Raw genomic sequence first — 24,738 nt, 5'->3', positions numbered from 1 at the left:
CTGTTTAAAAAGGTGGTATTTAGAATACAGTTACTTTGTTGAAATAAATGGATTACACAGCAGTACTTTCCTGTTTCATATTGTGGCGGGTCAGGACTGTTTGGGTTTTGTTTGACAGCTACGTTCTGTTGTTCCAGGCGGCAGCACTACGGTTGCCATGGTTACATGGTGACACACGCTCTCTCTGCGTGTTTCCTGGGTTAGAGAGGCCTTTTTGTTGTGCTAAGCTAATAGGCAGAATGCTACAGACATAGCTCTAAAGAATGTAGCATCATGGGCAGTGTAGTCCGTGCTGCAGGGAGAATGGACTGCCATACACGTTATGTGTCTGTGAGCGCGAGGAGGGAGAAAAAGGAGAGTGGAAAAGTACGAGCTGTCATCGAGCAAAAACGGGAGCTGGAAGCATGTAAATAACCACTGCAGCCAAGAAGAGTGCCTGACGAGCCCAGTTGTAAGTAAGCTATTAAGACTCGACTGTACGCTGTGTTCGTGTTTTCCTCTGAAACAATAAGTTCCGTTGGAGCAGCCTTTCAACGCCTCTCTCTGTCTCTCGCAAGCAAAGTTGACCCAGACAACAAAGTAAAGCTAGTTTTCGGCTACGAGCCCAACACGGAACCGACGTATTAGTCAGAGGTCCTTTACTACGGTTCAGACCCGCGGAACTTCAGTAATAGTAATAAATCACATTCATGTAGTTGTAAACAGCATGATAATATATTAAATAATCCAAAGTATTCAGAATACGTTACTCTCATTGAGTAACGTAACGGAACACGTTACAAAATACATTTTGGGGCATGTAATCTGTAATCTGTAGTGGAATACATTTTAAAAGTAACCTTCCCAATACTGTGTTTAACTGAGTTCCAGCTTTTAAGCAATGATGTGAGCAGACAGCATTTTTATGGCACTGTTCTGATGCATTTTCTTAAATCCAAATCACCAGTTCCTGCAGCATTTTTAACAGCACAACACAAAATTACTCAATGTGAGAACCATTGTGAGAAACATGTGCAAAAGCAAAAATTCATCTGGCATTCCTAATTTACCCCAACATTTAAATAAGCAGGGAATTACAGAATGCCAAGAAAAGATGTGCTGACTTTTCACTGATGCATCTGAAAAACGAAATAGCTGTTTGACTTTCTAAAAAATAAAAAAATAATAAAAATAGGGAAATGAAAATAATGACAATACACATGGAAGTTTCCTCACCTGGCTCATGTGTGCCCAGCCCAATTTTACTCTTCAAGTGTGCGTGTATGTATGTATGTATGTATGTATGTATGTATGTATGTATGTATGTGTGTGTGTGTGTGTGTGTGTGTGTGTGTGTGGGGGGGTGCTTTTAACCATGTAAAGCACTTTGTGCTACATTTTTGGATGAAAAGTGCTTTATAAATAAAGATTGATTGATTGAGTTAGATGATGAGCAGGCAGATAACGACAGAGTGCAAACTCAGATATGGCATTCTGAACAACCCAAACACAATTATCCAGAAAGGTAAAATTGCCTCTGTTAAGGGTACTTGAATCTGAATAGACCTTAACTTTGTACCAATAACCCTTTGCCCTCCATTTCTTATGCTCATTTTCCACTGGTTTAAAACGCCTCGCCCTCCCCTCCAAGAAAACCAACAAAGGAGCAATGAACCAATGCTCCAGAGTTCTCTGCCCCTCTGAAAATCCTCTAAAGTGAAATTGGGATTGAGAGAGTATTACTGCCTGTGCTCACAGGCATTAATCAGCCTGTTAATGTTCGACACTGCATGCATCCCAAAAACAGCACTTTATCCAAGCAGACCTGCATGACCCATGGACTACAAACACTAAACACAAAACCTTCAAAGTCATGCCACAGCTTAGACCGAGGTCTGAGGTGAGCTCCTCATATTTACTTTTACCTTGATCCTGGAAAAAATGATCTGTAATATTTTTTTTATGTTTGCTGTCCTTCAAATGCAGAGGTCCAGGCAGCAAAGCTGTGACTGTGTCACATTTGGGTCCTGTGCCACTTTCTAGCCATTTCTCATAATAAAGCCACCAGTGTCACATCTGCTGAGTGCTGCTTGAGGTCCATTTGTTTCCCTTATGAGATGCAGAGGAGGGAAAAAAAAAAAAAAGTCAAACCAAACAAGCAAAAAAAAAAAAAAAAAAAAAAAAACCCCCAAAAAACTCTGCTTCCACAGGGGCTGTCCAATAGCCCAGCGACCTGACAAGGTCGTCATCTGTTTATTTCATGGCTCCAACAGTGCAGTCCATCCATTTTTGTCCATTACTAAATACAGTGCTTGCCAATAAACACGCTATCCTCGTTTTCTAATTCTCAACATAGACATTGATGTCCACTAATTCATTTCCAGTCCTTTCAGTCGCTGCTGAGTCATCCACATAAAAAAACAAAACACCGATACTGCCAACGTCACGGTGACGCTTGAGGAAAATTCATGGGATAGCTAAAATTGCGAGGATATATTGCCTGGGAGTCTAACATCAAATTCACCAAATAGTTGATGCAACCCGCCTAAAGCCTTTCCCTCTAATATGATTTTTAAAAATGCTCAAATAAAGTTGGCTGTAAAAAAAAAAAATGCATGGGTACTTGTAGATTTCCATAGGTCTAAGCTCCGTCTTTGGCCTATCAACATCCGTGGAGAGGACACTGAGGTGGTGCAGAGTTATAAATATCCCGGTGTCCCCCTTGATAATATAACAGATTGGTTGCAGATGTCCTGTACAGGAAGGGCCAGTGCAGACTTACTAAATGTAGACAGTGACATGCTGTTTTAATTCTATCAGATCTTTGCTACCAGTGTCCTCTTTGTTACTGCTGTGTGTTAGCGATGACGCATGATGCCTGGATAATGGGCAGGACTGTGGCAGCACTGGGAATTGTGGTGGAAAGGTGTACAGAAACAAAAGTACAGACCATCTTTGATAATAACAGTCATCCTCTCCACAATATTTTGGTGGCTCGGTGTAGTCTTCTTGCACTGTGCTGCAGCACAGAACATTGTAGAAGACACTTTGATCCCACTGCAGTGAGATTTTAGAAATTTGTTAACACAAAAGACTGATGACCTGGTTCATCACTCTAGCTTCCAATACTGTTACAACCATTGGCTTTTTTTCTGCTGTTTTTAGGCATTTATTTGTTTTATTTGGAATATTGTGCAAAAGTCTTAAACCACCCCTAATTTCTTACCCTTTTGCTTCAATGAGTGAGTGTCTCATAATTTTTTAAAGTGGTCTTTAGCAACAGATCTCCAGATTCTCTTTCAGTTTTTCACTGGAAATTGGCTGCTTTTCCACTTATTTTTAGCCCAGTCCTTGAACCCAACCATTTTTAATGGGATATGCTTTTGTTTGTTAAGTCACTTCACACTGACCTATGAATAATCATCACTTGCCTCAGTATTACTGAAGCAGTGTAAGATTATGTTGGCAGAGAACAGAACAAAAGTCAGCCAACATCCAAAGAACAGCTTTGAATATCCTTCAAAAAAAAAAACCTGGAGAAGTATTCCTGAAAACTACTTAAAGAAATGACAAAAAAAGCCGACTAAGATTTCAGATGAGTTGAAGAATAAAGGTGATCATACCAAATTGCTGAACCCATTTCACCAATTTCCTAGCAAAATATAAAGAAATAAGTACCATAGCTGGAGATTTTTGCAGTTTGACACCAAAATTTCCCCGAGGAGATGAATAAATTATTACTTCTTATTAATATTATTTTTATATAAACACAGTTGAAAGCCTTTTTGGAAATGTTTGGCTTTATTTTTCTTTTCTTTACTGCAAGGATTGAACCTGTACATATGGCTGGACACAGAGAAGTGGGAAAAAAAAAAAAAAAATCAAAGGCAACAATGACTTCTTGGCATAACTGTGAAAAAAGTCCAACATAACACGGATACCTTTGGGATAAGGAATAAAGTCTTTCTATTATTCAGCTAACGCATTATGTCAGTGTGGAAACTGCCAAACACAAACAAATGTTCAGAGTAATCAAAGGTAATGACTTCTCATCGAGAGAAGAATGAACACGTAATTACGACGATATGTCACGTAACTGTTTAAAGCACTTTTTTCAAAATGCTCTTGCATATGGTGAAATGATAGTAATCACATTGAACACCGTGTGCCGGGCGACAGTCTGAACACTTGAAACGGTTTCATACGCAAAGAATCCCCAAAAAAGAAAAAAATGGTTCACTGACAAACATCTTATTCAGCACAAGCTGTTGTGACAGAAGACAGGAAGAAGGACAATTTAGGTGTGTTGTGTTTTATCCTTGGTGACTTAAGGATCGAAAATTATTCAGCTGGAATGATAAATTACAAAGCAAACTAGTTCCCTTTGACTGTGTTTTGCTATCCCTGAGAACCTTATTCATAATGAAAGAAACCAAAGTCTTGAATAATAAAACACAAGTTCAGCTACAGATAAGACTTTAAATATTTATAGAGGCTGAAGCAAGGGAGCTAGAAAAAAAGAAAAAAAAGAAATACAAAATTATGGAAGAAAGAAAAAAAAAAACATATCACAGAAGGTAATGACTCTGGCCCCCGAATTGATGGTGTTATGCTGCGAGAACTGGAAGAGGCTCTGGAGACTTAACAGTTAATTATTCCTTGGGCGTCTCGTGAAGTCATCCGTTTTAAATATGAAGGAAAGCATGGGAGAGCACTATCCAAGCTGACTGAAGCCGAACCATTCCAGGCCGAGGCGCTTCAGGTAGACGCGCACTCAGAAGAAGGGAAACGGGAAAGATTTCGGAAAGCCGTCTTTTGCGCTAGACTCCTCTGCGAGTTTCAGTTAAACAGGAAGTAGCAGAAACACCAGTGATGAAACAGATTGGTTACAGACAAACGCACACAAAAAAACTGAATGCCCAAAGTGTAAATCAGAGGTCTGAGATATTCCAGTAGAGTGTGAATACAGAGGGGATTTGTGGGATATTGAGCGGAATCTGTGATTACTTCAGTGGACGGAGGTAAGACTCATGTTTTGGATGTTTGTTGATCACATAGACTATTCAGACACCAGATGTGAGCATCTCCCATGCTTCTGTCAATGAACTCTCCCATTATTAACAATTAATGAAGGAGCAAGAGGTAAAGTCACTCCAGCTGTGAATGATAAGATTAATAATAAGATTTGGAAAAGTATGAACTGTGAAACTCTGAAGGGCAGCTTGCAGTAATATTTGGCATTTCATGTTCTGTTGTGTTCCCTCCCCCCCACCCTCATTCTCCTTTACTTGGTCATTTCATGAGAGAGTTACAAGGGCACCAGGCCTCTGAATCTCTTCCACTTATTATATTTCTGCAATTCCAGACATTTTATATTTTTACATCTGTAAGGCCACAGTTTGGGGGCAAACAAAAACTCCTTTCTAAAAGCAAAAATCAATCATGATAGTGCACACCCACACAGAATACTGATCCTTTAGCTGCGATTTCACCAATTTAACAAACCTACACTACTCACTGGAGCACCTCACATTTCACTGTACAAGCTTTAGGTTCTTTTCTTTCTTTTTTTTTTAGTGGTGGTGTTAAAATGCCGTTACTTTCCAAATGATGTGAAAAAATAATCAATATTTCAAATTGTTCTGCAGACGTGAAGGTTCTGTACAACAACAAGAACAAGAAGAACAAACAAACAAAAAAAAAAAGCTAAAAAAAACCCCAAATCACTGAAACCAAAAGGTGTATGTCAATAATCAGCATTTGTCTCTTTTAGAGACAGAACAGGGTTGATGGGGCTGGATTAGGACCCACTGGGACAGTGCAACCTCCACCGTTAGATACTGATGCCCACCACCGGTCCACCACCATGGTGGTCTGACAGTCACACAAACCCCTGCAGAGCTAAGCATGGGGCAGTATTGCATAGATACAGTATAGGGTGTAGCTTTTCACATATTCAGTCACAGTGGTTGGGCAAAAACAAGAAAACCTTTTCTTTTTTTCCTCGTCTGTGTATTTTCTTCCCATCAGAACATCCGTGAAAAACACGAGTCTCAAGTGGTTGGTCTGACAGCAAGTACTCTGGTATTATTACAAACGGAGTCACCACGGTATAAAAAAATAGCCTTTCGCTGAGGTTGTCGAGTCTCCCCCGTCAGTGCTGAAAGGGCCCTTTGCCAGGCTCAAGGGTCACAGTGCATTGCCCCCCCACCCCACGCCGCCCCCCCACTCCCCGCATGCTTCTCTCAGAGCTCCTCCTTCCGCTTGACAACCTTCTCCTGGTCGCGTCCTCTTAAGCTGCGCATGAAACCCGTGAAGCCTGCCTCCTGTGAAGACAAGGAAAGTAACAATCACCACAGCATATTTCTCAACTTGAAGCAAGTTCTCAGGCAGTCCTGTGGATAAACCTCATCTTCACCTGATGGTGCTGAGGGGGAGGACAAAATGTAAATACCGCCACTGTGCTTGAGGTCAGGCTGCACAGTGTTTTCTGCTGCTGCCCGCAGATAATTCTCCACGTACGGTTGAGTTGAGCTGGACTGAGCTCTGAACCATTTGATGCTATAAATAATTCAGTTGACACATGATTTCAGGCCAAGAATGGCAGTCTGTCCACAGGCAGGGGGAGGGAGGCAAGGTGTGGAAAAAGTAAAGCCAACCCACCCCCCCGTCACTGAACAACATCTCGGAGGTCGTTTCTGAGTTTCTGACACAGGGAGAAGAACTGCAACAGCTGGAGTGAAGAAATAACAGCATTAATGATGCATCTTTTTCTCCTCTACTTTCAATCCTGTTCTAATTTCTGAACCAGCTGAACTATCTAAATCACGCATCTCAAACACAAGGCCTGAGGGTCAGAATCGACTCGGCAGACTCCAATCCAGCCGACCAGACGTCTGTGAGAAATGCAAAGTGAGCGAGTGAACAGATTTTTATTTCAAGATTAACAGCTTTTCCTATTGATACCCCCATCCCTTCTTTACATACTACACCAAAGTAATTAAGTAGTGGATAAACAATTCAATGACCATCTGCTATAGAAATGTCAGTTTTTAGACAGCGAGTCCAAAAGAAAAAAAAAATGGATATTTTCTATAAATTGTACTTTGACCTTATCTCCAGTTTTATGCATTTATCATGTAAATATGTTATTATCTAGTGTCACTGTTCCAGCTTGCTTAACATTAACGTGGGCTGCATGTGGTCCACAATGTAAAATTCGACATCCCTGATCTAAACGCAGTCTCAGAAATAGTTTGTGATCTGAGATTTTCTATATTTCTGCACACATGTGAACCTAATACATAACCTCAGTAAACACATCACTTTGAGAAGGAGATAAACAGAATCTAAGTTGGTCACTTAAGTTAAAATGTTAGATTTGGTCATTTACATATTGAGAATAATCATCTAATATTAAATGTATGCGACCTCTAGGATTAATCTGAATGGGATATTCGGGTGTTTTCTATCGATGGGATGACGAGGATTACAAATCAACCATGACTGAGATTTGAGTCGGGTGTGTTTTTATTTAAAGAGCGCTCGTTATGACACGTTTGAGGACACAAATCAAGAATAAAGGAGATTTCTGAAGACCTCAGAAAGCAGTTGTTAATACGCGTGATGGTGGAAAAGATTACAGAACCATCTCTAAAGAGTTACGGCACACAACAAAATTGTTGCCCTTCTTTTAAGAACAGTAGGGCAATAAATAAGAGTAAAAGTAAGGTGTGAGACAGGGAACAGCTTTTCTAACATTTGCTAATGTTAATCCTCCTGAATCCACTATGGAGGGATTCAGCATGAGAACTCGATCCCAACTGCAAACACTGTGGGGATGGGAACATTATGGATTGGGCGTGTTTAGCCGCATCTGGGCCAGGACAGCTCATCATCATTGATGGAGCAATCGATTCTGAAAATTATCAGCAGATTCTAAGGAGAAACGTCAGGACGTGCGACATGCACACTGATAGCATCTTGGGATGACGAAGCCAAAGTCCTGACTCAGGCCAACAGAAATGCTGAGGGATCCGAGGCACGTAGCTCATCCAACAGTTTAATGCATTCTGCATGAAAGAATAAATTCCTTCAAGATGGTGTGCAGGACAGATGGACGGTAATCATCTGCTGTTGTAACAAATGCTTCTCATCTATCTCTCAGGACATCTGTGGAATATGATATTTTAGCACATATTAAAAAACAAAGTTCACAACCTTCCCCATCCAACTGTAATCCACACAATTGTTGGCGGTTATTGGTTTCTCTGATAATTGGGTACTTTTTCCCCCCCTATGCAGATCATCACTGAACGTTCATTCACTGCAACATCATAAACCGCCTCCAATCACTTACCCCTCGATCTCCATTGTACTTCTCCACAAACTTGCCATAGTTGTAGTAGTTGAATGTTGGGTAGCCCTCCACCCCTTCCTGCTTGCAAAGCTCGTGGTTCTGTCCTTTAGTGCAGTCCACAGCTGCGTACACGATCTGAAACAGGCAATTGCGCATTCACTTTCAGTGCGCATAATAAAGCATGCTTTAAATTCACAAGATTTTAAAGGCGCTTGGCACCCTGCCGTATTCAGATGAGGCGCTTGGGACTGTGCCTTAATTAGATGAGTGTGTAAATAATCTGAAAATATTATTTTTTTGTCGTAAAAAGTTTTCTCCAACTAACAGACCCATTTCACAGCACCCATTCTGACATAAAATAGCAAGGAAACACAGACGTGACCAATCACATTAACTGAGGCTCCGTGCTTATATACAACGGAGGCTTCATTAATTTGATTTGTAACACCTGATTCTTCTTTCTATTTTCTGTCAAACGGCTGCTGTGTAATAAGCTTGTTAAATAAACTTCCTACCGAGACATAATTAGTACATAAGAATACATAAACTTCTCAGAAAATCTCCTTTTGAGCTACATTCGAGGAAACTTTACTGTAGTATGAATTTCAAAAACTGCAGTCATTATCTTTAATAGTTAATAGGTTTAACGCAGACATTCATTAAACAGTCAAGGTAGTTTATGTGTTACTTCTATTATTCCTGGTGCATTCTTCCCATTTATTGTTATTTTATTATCACTGACAATTATTTGAATTCGCACGATGCATTTCCATTTTATGGCCAGTTAGCTTTTGTTTCAGTGGATCTTAAGAACTCGGTATATTTTCAGATGAAACAAACTTTATCACAAGTCTGTACATTGCTACTATTAAAAAGGTGAAGAATATTACAGGAATGCAAATGAGGACACAGCTACAGCACTACTGTGCCAACTCTCATTTCTTTGTATTTGCTAGGAAAATAAGGAAACAGGTGAAGCAATTTATTGAGACGTGTGTAAACATAAACAGATTGAAGAAAAACTGATTCTGTACAGTTCTAATGAGCTTGACGGTCAGTATTTGATATGCTCCCCTTTATTCTTCAACACAGCCTGTTGACCTGCATATTGATAATAATTTGAACCAATAATTTCAAATTTGATTTATCACTCCATAAGATGTGTTACTTCTGATTTTCAGTCCAGTTCTCGTGTAATTTGCCACGCCTCAACCTTTTCTCCCCATTTCCCTTTCTTATAAATGGCTTCTTGAGAGCTAAACTTCCACTGAGACCATTTAAGATAAGATAAGATAAGATAACTCTTTATTGTCATTGCACAGTCATACATAGTACAGTAGTACAATGAAATTGGAAAAACTGTCCTACGTCGGCACTACATATAACACAACACGACACGATATGACACATCACAACGTAACAAACAACACAACACAGTATATTAACTTAGTATAAAAAAGAAGAATAAGTGTATGTGTATTGCACACTGTTATTATTGCACATTAATTATTATTGCACCTTGTTATAAATATAAATATTATTGTTATCGTTTTAAACATTGTTACCTCCCCCTAAAAAGTCCAGGGAGGTATCCAGTCAGGTCAGCTATTTACATTGATCAGGGCTATTGCCCTGTTGTAAAAGCTGTCCTTGAGTCTATTTGTTCGGGACCTCAGCAGCCTGAACCTCCTGCCAGACGGCAGCAGCTTAAACACCCGGTGTCCTGGGTGTGTGCAGTCCCGTAGGATGCTGCGTGCCCTCTTGAGACAGCGAGTGCTGTACAGGTCCTTCAGGGAGGGAAGAGGATGTCCAATGATTTTTTGGGCCATGTTGATGACCCTCTGGAGTGCCTTTCTGTGTGCTGTGGTGCAGCTGGAGAACCACACACCGATGCAATATGTCAGCACACTTTCAATGGAGCAGCGGTAGAAGACGGTCAGCAGCTCCTTCTTCAGGTCCATTTTTCTGAGGATTCTCAGAAAGTGGAGACGCTGTTGGGCCTTCTTTAAGACCGCAGAGGTGTTAGAGCTCCATTGGAGGTCTGTGTCTATGTGCACACCCAGAAACTTGAAACTGGAGACCCTTTCCACGCACTCCCCGTTGATGCTGACAGGCTGCAGCTCGGACTTCCTCCTTCTGAAGTCAACTACCAGTTCTTTTGTTTTGGTGGTATTGAGGTCCAGGTTGTTGTCTGCACACCAATCTGACAGCCTCTGAACTTCAGCTCTGTATGCAGTCTCATCTCCCCCTGAGATGAGCCCCACCACAGTGGTATCATCTGCAAACTTGATGACTGTGTTGTCTGGGTGGGAACTAACACAGTCATGTGTGTACAGAGTGTACAGTAGGGGACTCAGTACACAGCCTTGTGGAGAGCCGGTGTTGAGGCTGAGGGCTGAGGAAAGATGAGGCCCCACTCTAACTTTCTGACAAGGGTTCAAGTGAGCAGTGGATGCATCTCTCAAGTCCCGTGTCAGGTCTTTGCTGGATTTCCCCCCCTGCCAGCCATTCAGCTATCCACACATCTTACTCAGGGGTGTGGGTGAGCTGGAACCTACCCCAGCTGTCAAAGGGCGACAGATCACCCATCTATCGTAGGGCTAACAGAAAGAAATACCAATATGTCTTTGGACTGGGAGGAAAGTTTACCTGGAGAAAACCCATACCAGCATGGGGAGAACATGTAAACTTCACACAGAAAGGTCCCAGCCAACCACTTCACTTCATGACGGCTTTGTCAGTTTTCTTAAGGACACACTGCACAACATGCTGAAATACACCAGATTTTTACCTGATAGCCTTTTGAGATTCCCCTTGTTGAAAATACTATTTTATGTCTATCAAACTGTGTTATCTTTGGCATTCTTCTTAGTTTCAGCTAATGAAATAGAAACAAAATTACCACAGGCTGATAGTAACAGAGTGCCAAAAGATACAATGTATGTAAAACATTGTATAAGGTGTAATGTACAGATGTAATGTAGACAAACACTGGTTAGGTTCATTTTTGTGTTTCATTGATTCATAGGTCAGATTTAAGAAAAACAATCCTCTGAAAATGGTCAAGTTCAAGAACTCGTCTGAAAATAAGTGAAAAAGCAGCCAATGTCTAAATAAAAACTTTGAAAGACCTACTGCTCAAGACTACTTTAAAAATATCAAGACGGTCTGGCTGCTTGGAAGCAAAATACAAAGAAATGAGGGACGGATTAAGACTTTTACACAACATTATATTTTGAGGTGCTTGGGACATGCACAAGACTCAACACGGTCCCCATTTCTTAAATTATGACCACTAAATGATGGTTTCAAGCTATAACTACAGATAAGTTTGGCAAAGGCATGGCATAATGTAAAATGTAATGTAATGTAAGAGTCGTGCCATTATCTGTGAAAATGCTTAGCATTAGCATGCTAAGCTAATTAGCATGGCAATAGTTCAGTACCTGCCAAAAACACATTTTGTGATCTTTCTTTTTTTTTCAGCTCATCCTTGAGTTGACATTGACAAGATCATCATATTCACAAGAAGGGAAGGGCCATGAGGGTCCTGACCTTTAAGCACAATAATGTATCACATTCATGGTGATGGCTGGCTGGCTGGCTGGATTGGGGGGGGGGCATTGAGAAAACATAATGCCTTAGGCTACAGCTGTCACCGGGATGGAGGCATAAAAGTGACTTACGCATTGGTCTGTTTATGTGGGTGGTGCAAAAAAAAAAAAAAAAAAAAAAAAAAAAAAAAGCCCCCCAACAACAATCAGCGAGCATAAAAACAACAAGCGAGATTTATGTTGCGTGGCTGTTGCATCGATTAGTGACAAGCTGTCCCAATGAGGCGTAAATGCTGCCTCACTGATACATGGCTCACTTAGCATGTCCTTTTGGACAGCAGAAATGTCACCCTCTCTCAGGGTGCTGAGTGCTCCACATTGAACTTGTCACCATCAAATAATCGCTCGCTGTCTATCTGTCTGCCCGAGCCAAACGTGGAAATGACAGACATGCTGCGGAAGGAGAAATATTTGACACTTATGCCGCACCGCAAACGACTCGAAAACTTTCTTGTCCTAATTACAAGACACATGCACCTTGTTTTGTATGCAAATATAAATACTCAAGTGACAGAAAATCTGCATAATTGCCAACAAATCGCTAAAATGGGTACAATGCAGCAGAATGTCGACTTCATCTGCATCACCAGAATAGACACGGGCAAACAAAAAAGCGAAGATAGGGAGCAAATGGAGCGCATATGAGACAAGAGAGAGCCTATAAAGGGATATTCTTCTCTGGTCTGTTAATCAAGTGTATTAAGCTGTTCTTCACTGTGCTCCCACAACAAGAGTATTTCATGGACTTGCAAGCTGTGCATATTCAGCAAGAGTGAGGTGCATCACCTTTGGAAAGGCACAATAGTCGACAGAAATTAAGGTGAAACCACCAAAAATTACCCTCTTCTTTGTATACCTGGGCAATTTACCACAAGATCTTGAGCACTACGTGTTTTTCTTTTTTTAATTGTGAAATCTTTAACCACCTTTAAGTTAGGGCAATTTGAGATACATAGAGTGTGCTTTAAGCAGCAGCAGCATTAGAGATGGCACTGTAGCTGCAATGAGGGGTATAATGTAACTACAGGCTCCCTCCAAATGCTCATCCCTGTGCAATCAATCAGAGTTGCCGTGAATTGACAGGAGAAAATGAAGTCATAGAGCTGTTGTTCTTCAAAAGGTCCTCAGCCAATTCCGTTATTGATTCATCTTCAAGTGACAGAGGACCCCACATCATATTATTGGCTGGTTAGTGAAATTTTAGGGGGCAGCATATTACCATTTGGCCTAGTATCTCTACCAGCGTCAAACCGAGGAACAAAGAGGTACAGCTACACTCAGAGCTACCTCTGTTCTAACAACAAAGTACCTGTGCTTGTAATATCTAACATGGATCTGCATACGCTGGACTGAAACCACCTCAAGGAATACATTAGCTCATATTAAAGAGTGACACAGCACTGAAGGGGTTACTGTAACACACCACGTCTTTGATTTATTGTAGCTGCAACACAAGCATCAACTGAGTAATGGGGACTGGCAATAGCACTTTTATTTACATTGTACATTTTATTACACGTAAACTCAGTATGATTAATATAAAATATAAAAACATAAACACCTATAAAAGGTCTTCTCTGCCTTATGGTAATAAAAAACAAATTTTACAAAGAACTAATATACAAGTTACTACAGCTGTGCACACACTGGAGGTGATTTGCAGTGACGTGGCAGCTACAGACCACAGACTGTATGACTTCAATGAGGAGTGACTGAAGGGACTACCAATGAGAGTGAAGAATATTGTTCATTGACATATGAACGTTCAAAATACATGAAAAGCTGAAAGGTGTGTTGGGTTAACTAAATATTGTGTAAAGTACAAATCACAGTGATTCAGTGGTCATTAAAATGTGCTTGGAATTTGCAAACCATCACATAAATCCTGACACATTGCTCTCCCCTACATAAGCTGACTTAAATGGTAAATGGTAAATGGCCTGCATTTGTATAGCGCTTTTCTAGTCCATAGGACCCCAAAGCGCTTTACACTACATTCAGTCATCCACCCATTCACACACACATTCACACACAATTGGTTAAAGGTATCTCTATGGAAGCCAATTTCGACTTATTAACTCGAAATTTCAAGTTAGCGCTGCCAATCTGTAATCTACGGGAATGACGTCATTTCCTTGTTACCCGGAAGCTGAAGCCCTCAGCTACAAATGCTACAGCTAAGCTACCAGTATTACATCCAGTCATGAATGCACAAATTGCTGATTATTTTCAGCGTGACTTCACAAATGATGAAATCCTTGTGTTATTAGCTAAATCAATCACATATCAGCAAATGTACTCTCGAAAGCGCCAATTTCTTGCGATCTGGTTTTGAGTGTGCATTCTCCTGCGCCATATCCTTCCGGATAATAAGAAATTTCGAGTTATTGATACTTTTTTTTAGTGATGGAAACAGGCTTTCATAGGTATCAGTATCAGCAATTCTCCTGTATTTACTTCTGACTGGGTTATAGACTAATAATAAGCAGGAAACTAGTGAATTAACATAGCAAGAGAACAAGGCATTGAACTTAACAAAGTGTTCAAAAGATGAAACAAATTTCCTGCAGATAAATACAGAAAAACACAAAAGCCAAACTCATTCCCCGTTGTTGCTCGAGCATTGCATCACATCTCCACACATTACCACCACCTGTTGGTGACTGAAAGAGGTTGACATCATTGGTAGTTTGTGTAGATTGGAGCATATACAGCTCCTCATTGATGTGCGCAGAACCCCTAACAGGGAGCCATGCATACAAAAACAACTGCAAAGCGCCAGCAGAGGTCAAAAGCTCCACGGGGAAATCTTGATTTCTGCAGCGCTGTGGTCAAGACGAACCAGTGTGCTTCTCTATGATTTTACCAGTACAGTAGCAGCCACAGGGTAGGTTATATTAAGCAAATCCTTAAATTCCCTAATGAAACTGTGTTCTCATCGCAGTGCTGTTCCAGCCCATGTGCACCTTTAACGCTGGTATTGATTGGAATTTGGAGAAAAGACAGAACAGCATGGAACAAACCCTGTACACAGCTCCCATGCTGATATACAGCAGAATGTGGAGTTTTAATTGTTTGTGTCTTCAAAGCTTGCAGCTAAGCCTGTGTTAGTCTTTGGTAAATGAGGCAAGGGCAGTTAATAGACTGTGATCAACACCGGTCTGGCATAATACACTGGGGCTTGTCTTGATAAACAGAGAGAACTGCCAAGTAAACACAAGTACCCACTATGCAGATTTAGTCCTGTTCAAACAAAACTTCAAATCTCCTCTGGCCACTGGGGGAACGACAAGAGGGAAATACATCTTAAAACTGTGCATCTGTGTGACTTCCACACGAATGCAGGTCCCCTGATTATGCAGCTTGTGCTACTTTCATCATAACCTCGAAACTCAAGGTATGGTTTAAAGCAACTTAAAGTGGATTTGTTATGTTCATATCCTGCTTTGCTAAATCAGTCTTCCAATGGACCTGAGTGCAGCTCCAACTGTCTCAATAATGACACTTCAGTCTCTCTTCTTTGAACTTTAACAAGGTTAGAACCAGCCTATCTTGTGCATAACTTGATTGTAATGAGTAGTTATTCGAATTTCTATTGCCTTCACCTCAGCTTGATGAAGTCTGGCTATTCTTCTCCGCCCTCTGGAATCAACAACATTCCAGCACATTCCAAAGGTGCTCTATTGGAAGATTGGATCTGGTGACTGTGGAGGCCATTTGACGACAACGAACTCAATGTCAGTTCGCAAAACCAGTTTGAGATGACTTGAGCTTTATAACATGGAGCATTGTCCTGCTGGAAGCAGCAATCAGGAGATGGTTTCACTGTGGTCATAGGGGATGGACATGGTCAGAGACAGTGGTAAATTCATATTCAGGGTCCCCAAATGGACAAGAAGCTATCCACCACACTGTTACATCGTTGCACCACCAGCAGCAGCCTGAACTGTTGATGCAAGGCAAAGAGGACTGATGCTTTCAAATTCAAACCATCTGAATGGTGCAGCAGAAACAGACTCATCACACCAAACAACTTTTATCCAGTCTTCTACTGCCGAATTGTAGCCTTTGTTTCCTGTTTTTAGCGGACAGTGGTACTTTGTGTGGTCTTCTGCTGCTCTAGCCTACAAAAAACTTTGGCCTTGGTCTCAACAAGACGTTTTTTAAGTTACTGTGTTGGTGCCACACATGGTGGGTCATGTTCAGAGTTATTTAAATCACCTTTCTGTGGAGATTCTGATTTGAACTTCAGCAGGTTGTTGTGTCTCCATGTCTTTAGAGATTTACATTAACAAGCAGTTTAACAGGTCAGTCTAGTGAGGTGGCTGGTGAGTGTATATGACAGAAAATAAGAAAAAGCGTGAAGGATCTGCTTTAAGGTTGTGGTCCCAAATACTGAGTCTCATAGTACATTTCTGGCTGTTGCGAAAGTCTTGCTTAAAATATAAAGTAAATATTGTAGTATGTGGTCAGGTTATCAATGTTGTGTGTTTCTTGATGGAAAATGTAAGAATCGTTGTTACCTTACAAGATAAAATCTTACAAGGTGCAAACAAAAAGTTACTGGAATTGAAAAGTAAATGCAAGAGTCTTAAAGTGAGGGATCTGAAAACAGCAGCAGACCTCGAAGCAGTTGGGCTAAAGAAGCAGAAAACCTTCTGCATGTAATCTGCCAAGCAACTGCAGATGTAAATGAGCTTCTAGCTAACTCTGATACAATGCATCAAATGGTAACATTTATGTTATTATACATGATCCTTTTTTCAAAAAAAATAAACTCAATCACTAAAAGCAGCGGAAGTGCAAGAAAAGATTAATTTAAACAGATTTATGGCTAAATTTAAATATACATTTTTAAGGGTTAAATCCATCAACTTTTAAAACCACACAAACCTCTTTTTAAATATTCAGCTCTATTATTTTGGCTTGTCGGGCATTGACCATTCGATCTGACTGAAATTATGGTTATTTATAAATGCACAGATCTACTTCAGTATTTAGAAATGAAGGAAGCGAGTGTGAGTTTCTGCAGAAATGAATAAATGAAATGATGTGTTACAGTTGCAGCTGATATCCAAATTTCCCAAGGAAAAAAAAAAAAAAAAAAGGTTTAAAGCATTTTCATTTTCATCTGTTTAAGATTAATGTTATTGAGAAATGTTACAAAGAATTGCCTCAGAAAAATAGATGGCTAAGTTGCTGAGGACACCATCTGACATTGATTTAGAAAAATTCCAAACAACTGAGACAGCAACACGGTCCGAGAAATACTGGAACAACAGCTATTCAGCATTAAGCATTTTGATGAGACTTCACAAATGATAAGGCAGCAATTAGATGGGTTTTTTTTGTCACTTCAATCTGATACTTTAGCTTCGAGCGCTGCCTGACACGTGTCCAAAATTCCTGCATGTTTGAAAGGGAGAGAGAGCAAGAGAGTGAGTCACACAGTTGTGGTTTAAGAGGTTTGGAAATAAGCCCTGCAGTCAGAGGGTATTAACAGAAATGAGCAAGAGTGGGAGGGTGTCAGGACATGAGTCCCTGAGGGTAAGTAACGAGAGGGAGTGGGGATGATGGAGGATGAGCGTGAGTGTGTCCTGTTGCCACTACATGAACCTCCATTAACCTCCAAACCCCAAGCCTGCAGAAAATTTGATGCAACAGTGTGGTGCTTCATCTAAATGGTCAAACTGGAGTGGACTGGAGACACTGAACCCTAAGTTACAGCTCCTCTGCTACTGTTCTGAGTGCGCTTGTCAAACACTATGTAAAAACCAACTAAGGTCAAAAGCCTTCTATAGGTGGAAGCCAATTACCAGTTATTCCTGTGTGAGACATGAAAACAATTATTAGGAATGGGGCGAGAGGACTTTCAGCGCTTTGGGGTCCTTAGGGACTAGTAAAAGCGCTATTCAAATACAGGCCATTTACCATTTTAAAGATGTGAATTCTCAAGTTAACGACAATCGAAAGACTTTCTGATAACTTTGCATCAAATATGCAAATGCATTTACTCTGCAAATGCTCGTTCTTTTGTTTTTATAACTAACACCTTTCAAGCTGTAAGAAAATACAAAAAAAGCATCTGTGAAGACTACAGAAGATAAATTAATGTGAATCATGATGATGTCTGAACATTTCAAACATATTCAGATCTTTAAAGTGCAACTTATGTGGTCCACTTTGGAAAAGAATTCCCAAAATGTGACATATTCCCCCCTCCCGATAATACTTAACAGACACTTTAGTAGGCACACCATTCTAGAGCCAGGTGGGATCAGGTTTTATTATCATGTTCAAGTAACTGATTTCAGATGATTTGAGATTTCAGAAAATGCGTGCACTGCGCACATAGACAGATAGATATGATCAGCAACAACACTCAGGCAGGCTGTGGCATTTGAACAAAGCTCAGCTGGTACTATGTGGCCAAAGGTTTGCAAGGAAAATATCCCATCTGCTTCAAGGTTCAACCAGCTTATCTGACACCAACAACCATGCCACATTCAGAGTCACCTAAATAACCCTCTTTCTCCTCTCTGACGCTTGTTTTACATTTGGTGATTAAATATTTGCATTAATGAGCAGCTGAGCAGGTGTACCTAATGAAGTGGCTGGTGAGTGGATATATTGTGTATGTCCAGGGAACGCTTAACACAAACACAATAAATGAAAGAAAGAAAGAAAGAAATCATTTCTAACCTAAAGATGGAAAATACAAGCAAACAAACAAGATCTTAATAATTTCACAGTGATAAGCTTTGAGCCTGAGTGTAACTGAATAGAACCTGGAAGAAATTAGATCTAGTAATGACTACAGCCTGTCACGAAAGACTGTAATAAAGCAGACACACAGGATTACGGCCTGTCAAGACCACGGTGGAAATACGTTATGTCATTTGTAATATTTTGTTTCTGCAACATCAGGTCCCTTGTTGGTTTAAATCTGCGTCTTTTGTTCCATTACTTTTAAAATAACTATTTTATTTGTTGTGAAAGACACGATACAGCAAAACAAGATAAAAAAGCAGCTAGAATTTGTTTTATTTGTCTTTTTTAACTTTAGCCTGAACACTGCGCGGAAAGGTTTCAAATCAATATTTATTCAAATCAATACCGATCTTCTAACTGTGAGCCGATTACCTAAAACCGTGATGTTTACTGTAAGCACAGCTCCAGTTAGAGGCATCTTTGCGCCGCCATCAGAGCCAGTAATCACATATCTAAGTGAGTATGTGAAAAAGCAACACGAACCTTGCGATCCTCTTTGAAGAGCTCTGCTGCGGTGGTGAAGTGGGGGACAGCGTTTTTACAGTGTGGACACCCTGGAAAAGAACAAGCAGATGGGCTGTTATCACAACTATATCTATTATCATCATACATTTGCACCGCAAAACCGAGCTTCATGCCCTAAACGGAGAATTATACCGAAAGACGACACAGAACACATGCAAGTATATACTGCCGGTTACTAACAAGGTCACTTTTATATTATGAGAGACTGTAGATCTATTTATTGGCATCATAAACGCTACCTCCCCGACTCTGTACTCCAACAGCACTCCATATACAGTATGCCAATACCTACAGAGCACATTTATAGACAGCTCTTTTGTTTTCTGTAGGTGGAGGCAGGATGATTAACTGTCCACAGAGCTGACCAGGAGGAGGAAGCCTTTCCAACTCTAGCTGCAGTGCATTAATAAAAGAGTGATGACTTTTTGTACTGGGAGACTGTTTGCTGTTCTGACAACTTTTCTTCTCAGTTTCTGCTGAAATGTGACGTTTTCTTAGACCTGCTCATTTGCTTTAATCTTTTGTTGATAATGTCAAGTATGCAGTCCTTCTTCTGTTAATTAAAAACAACCCTTTGCCCCTTTTGGAAATAAGAAAAGGCAAGGATACCCCTTGTGGTGACAAATAAATTGCCCATGAAGAAGAAAGCAGCTTGGCAGTGGGTGACTAGCAAGACACTTTCATGTGCCGAGTTAGGGTTAAAAGCTAATTAAACCCTGAAGCATAATGAACAATATGCTTAAAAGAATTTGTTACTTTTTGAAGGTCTACATAAGGCTGTGGCAGTTGTCCAATCGACTCTCCAGAGCAAATTCTGATGGTACGTTTGGGACATGAGTTGTCGGCCAACTGCGGATACAGTCCCTACACCCGGCTGAATGATCAGGAGATATTACGGTTAGCTAAACATCTGAGTCATCTAACTCAATAAATGGATTTTCAGTCACTGAAAAATGATGGGAGAACCTGCTTGAACATGCTTTCCCCCAAGGCCATGAATCTTTTGCTGCAACAGTTTTCTGGTTTCAGGCTTTTCATTACAAATATTTGCAAGGGGCTGCAGGGGATGTTTCTCCAATTTGGCCACAAAACTAGAGGCCAGAGAAGGATTTTAGGTAACAAGGCCCGATGGTGTTCCATTTCTTTTCAAAGGTGCTGGACAGGGATAAGATGCTCTTTTAGACAAAAGCAGCAAAGGCCTTTTTCCCCCATGGATGTCACTTGTGTTCAGGTCACAGACTGTATTTCAAAGATGGACGTAGGCGCCATTAGGAAAGCCCTTCTATTAAGGCGTGTAATTTACAAAATAAACATTTTTCTTAATAAATACAATTTCAAAGTAATGACTTAAATTTGAACTTTAAACTCACCCAAAACTATTTGAACTCATCAAATGAACCCGAGGCTCATTTTTCTACAGACTTCTCTATAACTCAGACTTCTTTTGTACCCATGCTTACGATTAGAAAAAATATACAGTACAATAATGTGCAAAAGTCTTGAGCTATCATTTTGTTTTTGTCTTTTGCTTTCAATGAACCAGACTCGCCGGCCGCTTTTTTCAGTCCAGTCAATTTCCACTTTCACAATGGCTTCACTTTTCAGAGCTAGAAGCCAAGTCCATCCTTTATATACAGTTTGATTATTGTCATAATGCAGAAGGAAATCTATCTGGCAAACTGACATCACAAGTGGGAAGAAGAAAATAAAATATCACTATAAGCTGCACTATTAAGATTTCTTTCACAGGCTGCAAGTGGACATATCTGACTACGTATGTCCACAGGCATCATAGACACAAACACACACACACACACACACACGCGCACGCACACATAACTCTCTCTCAATTCGATTATATGTCAACTGTGCAAGTACACATTTGCCAACCCTTTCAGAGCAGTCTCCCTAAGAGAGCATTCAGCACCGCTCACAACCCATTTCCTGCTGAATTACCCTTTTAGCTGCAACATTAAATGGCCTTTAAACCTGTAAATGTCCTGTCGCAATTTTGAAACTGGTGTATCAAAAATACAATCGTTGTCCGCGTCTTTCCCTCACAGAAGGAAACAGGAGGCTGATCAGGCAGCTCCCTGGTGCAGCTTAGAGACTGCCTTAAATTAGCAGTTAAACTGAAGAAAGGAACGGGGTTTTGCTCTGCATGGCAAGTACAGGAATTTTTCAGCCTTTATATTTTACTGTACCTTCGGTCATCAAAAAACAGGTAAAAAATGACTTTGAGTTGATAATGATTCCTGCAGTTCTCATTTCTTGACTGTACCTGCACATTTAAACTCCTCTTTCTCATAATTACCATCGCAGACAGAGTGAATCTGAGTGAAATCGAGGGTTGATGAATGCAAAGTAACCGCCCTGTGGATGCGCTGTAACAGCCTGGATTTGAATATCTCCCCTTAGTTCGATGAATCGTGGAAAGTACGGAAGGAAAAAAAAAAAAAAAAGAACATTAAACGCGCCAAAGTGTTATGTCTCAAACTGACCGATCAACAGTATACAGCGGGCCAACAAATGGGTATTCAGTGAATCAGAAAATGCTTTAATTTAACACAGAACGCATGCGAAAGGAGACAAAGATGATGTTCCAGCATTTAATTTTAGTTTAGGGTTCAATTATGCAGATTTGAGGCTAAAGGATAATAGCCCAAGCCTCTGCTAAAATTATATCGATTGTTCTGTCTGAAGCGTTTCCAGCCTTGATGTTTTAGAAAGCAGCTGTATCTCATCAAATGCTCCATTAGCACAAGCTCCTTCACTAATAAGACACTAGCGAGCAAGGTGCAGATGGGGCGGACGAGTTGGGAGGGCGGCAGGTTGACGCGGCCTGATGTACATCTGGAGCATCTCTTTGTAGAGGGAAGCACCAAAGGGCCCAGAAGAGGAAGCAGCCTGACTGCTGTGCCCTGTCGCATGCTTTGAAGCCCTCATCAGAAACAAAGGGCAGAAAAAGGGCCAAAAAAACCTCCCTAACAGGGACAGAGATGCATGTGTGAGTCTGTGTGTATTGATAATTAGCCTTCCTAATCTGTATTCCTCCTGTGTTTTGCATGAGGACACATATGAAGCGTGTCGAAAACAGAGATTTCTGCCTTTTCTTTCATGGAAGTCCAGTCACTAATCTGTTGTTTGTCTGTTTCTCAGGGCTGAAAATATAAAAAGGTGGAAAAGTGATTTGTTCATATTTCTTTTAGTAATATGACTCAGTCTCCCTGTGGCTTAGGTGTGGCTTTTTTATATACTGCCCAATGACGAGGTTTGGCAAGAAGCTCAGAGTTACGTATGCACGCTGGTTGAAGTCCAGGCTACGATCGCACAGAGTTCAAGAGGACGAAGCTGCGATCGCACGCGGCTGCGACAGCTTCACAGACGTTTGATATTTTCATCACAACAGCCCGAGCAGATGAAATACAAGAGCTTGCGAAAGCTGCCAGTTACAGATGAGGCTTTCAGCCATTCCAGATGTTTGTGTAAGAGCTTCCTTCTGATTTTGTTCGCAGATGCTGAAAGGAGTTGATTTTAGTATTAAAGACACTTACAGGGAGCGTAGAACATGACCAGAGCGTGCTTTTTCTTCTTCAGAGCCTCTCGGAAATCCTCCGACCCAAGATGGCTGACGCTGGAGGGTTTCTCCTCCCAAGACTGCTCCGGTGGAGGAGGCGCCTGTGGACTGCGGGGGATGAAATAAAGTGAAAATATTACGTGCACTCCAGGGAAGGGAAAATTGCCTCAGATTTACTGTAGAAAAGGTAACATAAATACAGTTTCTACCAAGATTTTGTCTTTATTTTGTGGGCCAAGGAATAAATGAATAAAAGCTTACTATGTAACTACCGGTGATATAATGGAACTCACACTGAGTCACACTTTATGTCAGCCTGATATAAAATTATGTCTGCTGACCTGTGATTGCAGACTATGACTTTATGGAGCCTGCAGATGCCACAGCTGGACTGATGTCATTGCAAGTCCATTACTTTTTGACCCTTTCCAAAGATTATTCTCTCACAGTGGGAGGAAGTCTTGAAAAGCCGGTGCTACGGCCAATCAGTGCTTCACTTAACTGCTCAACTTTTGAAGCGATCAAGCTGTCGGTTAAGCATCAGACTCACTTGTGCATGAACTCGATGATCTTGTCTTTGTTTCGCAGCTGTGGCAGCGTGTACTTCTCTTCACCTTTCTCGAAGTACTTAACCGTTGGGAAACCAGAGATCTTGAAGCGATCCGACACAGCCTTATGCACCGTGGCATCCACTGCTGCCAAAACACCCGGACTCTGCAGACGTTACAAAAGCAGACAGGGCACTGGTAAAATAAGATCTATAGACTAATCTCTTCAATTAGAGCATAAATGGTCACTCAGTCTAGCCTATCTGATGACACCAGCTACATTGGGAAAAAGATTACGCCATCTGTGTATAAAAAAAAGCACTGCATTAGAAACATCAGTAACATTAGCAGAAAAACAAGGGGGGAAAAATAATGATACGCTGGGTCTAAAGAGCTCAGGGTGACCGTGGCTCCCGTCCATTCGAATTAGATAATGTGCAGGCTTTTCCCATTGACCTCCAGTGCTGGGCAGAAAGCCACAAGGACAAGGTCCAAGCGCCGGGCCGGGGGGACGTTCACGGGTGAGATAATTGCTACAGTCACCAGGCTACAGTTTTATAGGCCCTGCCCCTGGCTGGGGAGTGTTAGATTACCACTGAGGACAGAATGGGGGGAGAGGAGAGGTGAGTAACACGGCCCACTAATCAGAAACACATCAAAAGCTGGGCTGTTGGACAGGCTGACCAGCGTGTCAAGCTGCAACGGCCAAAAGCCTTAAAGCCAAAAAAGAGGGATTATTATGATCTGCTAATGACACATGACGGTGTGTGCTCAGTAGAGTCTGAGATATGAAGCACACAGGCCTGTAGATATGCATGCTGTAAACAAACAAAGAAAGGTCGAGAGACTTACATCTGCACCCTTGTTGAGTATTTCAGCAGCTTCATCGTACTCTGGCTTCATTTTCTTGCAGTGGCCACACCCTAAAGAGTTAAAAAATGCACATTAGAGGCTGACTGACGGAAGGATTAGACAGCAAATGGAGAAAAAGAAAAATCAACAAAATAACAACATCTGCTAGTGTTTCAGTTCAACCTAGCCCTGAATACGTTTTAAATAATCCCTCAGAAGCGGCTATTTAGATATAAGAATATCTGTATTTTACAGGAACATGTGCTCATTATAATCAAGATAAGGCACAGAGAACAACATTAACCTCCTAGGACCTGGCGTCCACATATGTGGACATCACATTTTGGGTTGTCTAGACCAAAATACTCAATTTTGCTCTCCAAGTGCCTGATATCCACCTACGAGGACATTATACTGCCTCTGTTTTATACAAATTTAAAACGAATATCCTCATATGTGGCTCTCATTTTTCTTAGAAACAAACATCGGGTAAAAAAAAAAAAAAAAAAAAAT

The 24,738-nt window shown here is 40.9% G+C and overlaps 1 protein-coding gene across 2 annotated transcripts in view; it reads right to left on the bottom strand.

Moving 5' to 3' along the window:
* Positions 1-3,758: 3,758 nt before the first annotated feature.
* Positions 3,759-24,738, bottom strand: part of pdia5 (protein disulfide isomerase family A, member 5) — an 86,696-nt gene continuing 65,716 nt past the window's right edge. For both annotated transcript variants that reach the window (XM_085385177.1, XM_085385178.1), the window contains 6 exons: positions 24,226-24,296; positions 23,376-23,539; positions 22,803-22,933; positions 19,207-19,277; positions 8,339-8,473; positions 3,759-6,305 (listed from right to left, as the gene is read on the bottom strand). In XM_085385177.1, the coding sequence (XP_085241303.1) occupies positions 6,225-6,305; positions 8,339-8,473; positions 19,207-19,277; positions 22,803-22,933; positions 23,376-23,539; positions 24,226-24,296 (653 nt within the window). In that variant the 3' untranslated portion in view covers positions 3,759-6,224. The remainder of the gene's footprint in view (positions 6,306-8,338; positions 8,474-19,206; positions 19,278-22,802; positions 22,934-23,375; positions 23,540-24,225; positions 24,297-24,738) is intronic.

This window comes from Rhamphochromis longiceps, linkage group LG16, assembly GCF_057381845.1.
Source record: "Rhamphochromis longiceps isolate RC_006_pf linkage group LG16, R_longiceps_female_GT1.1, whole genome shotgun sequence".
Classification (NCBI taxonomy): Eukaryota; Metazoa; Chordata; class Actinopteri; order Cichliformes; family Cichlidae; genus Rhamphochromis; species Rhamphochromis longiceps.
Note: the sequence above shows the minus strand (reverse complement) of the source record. Positions and strands in the feature narration are given on the sequence as shown.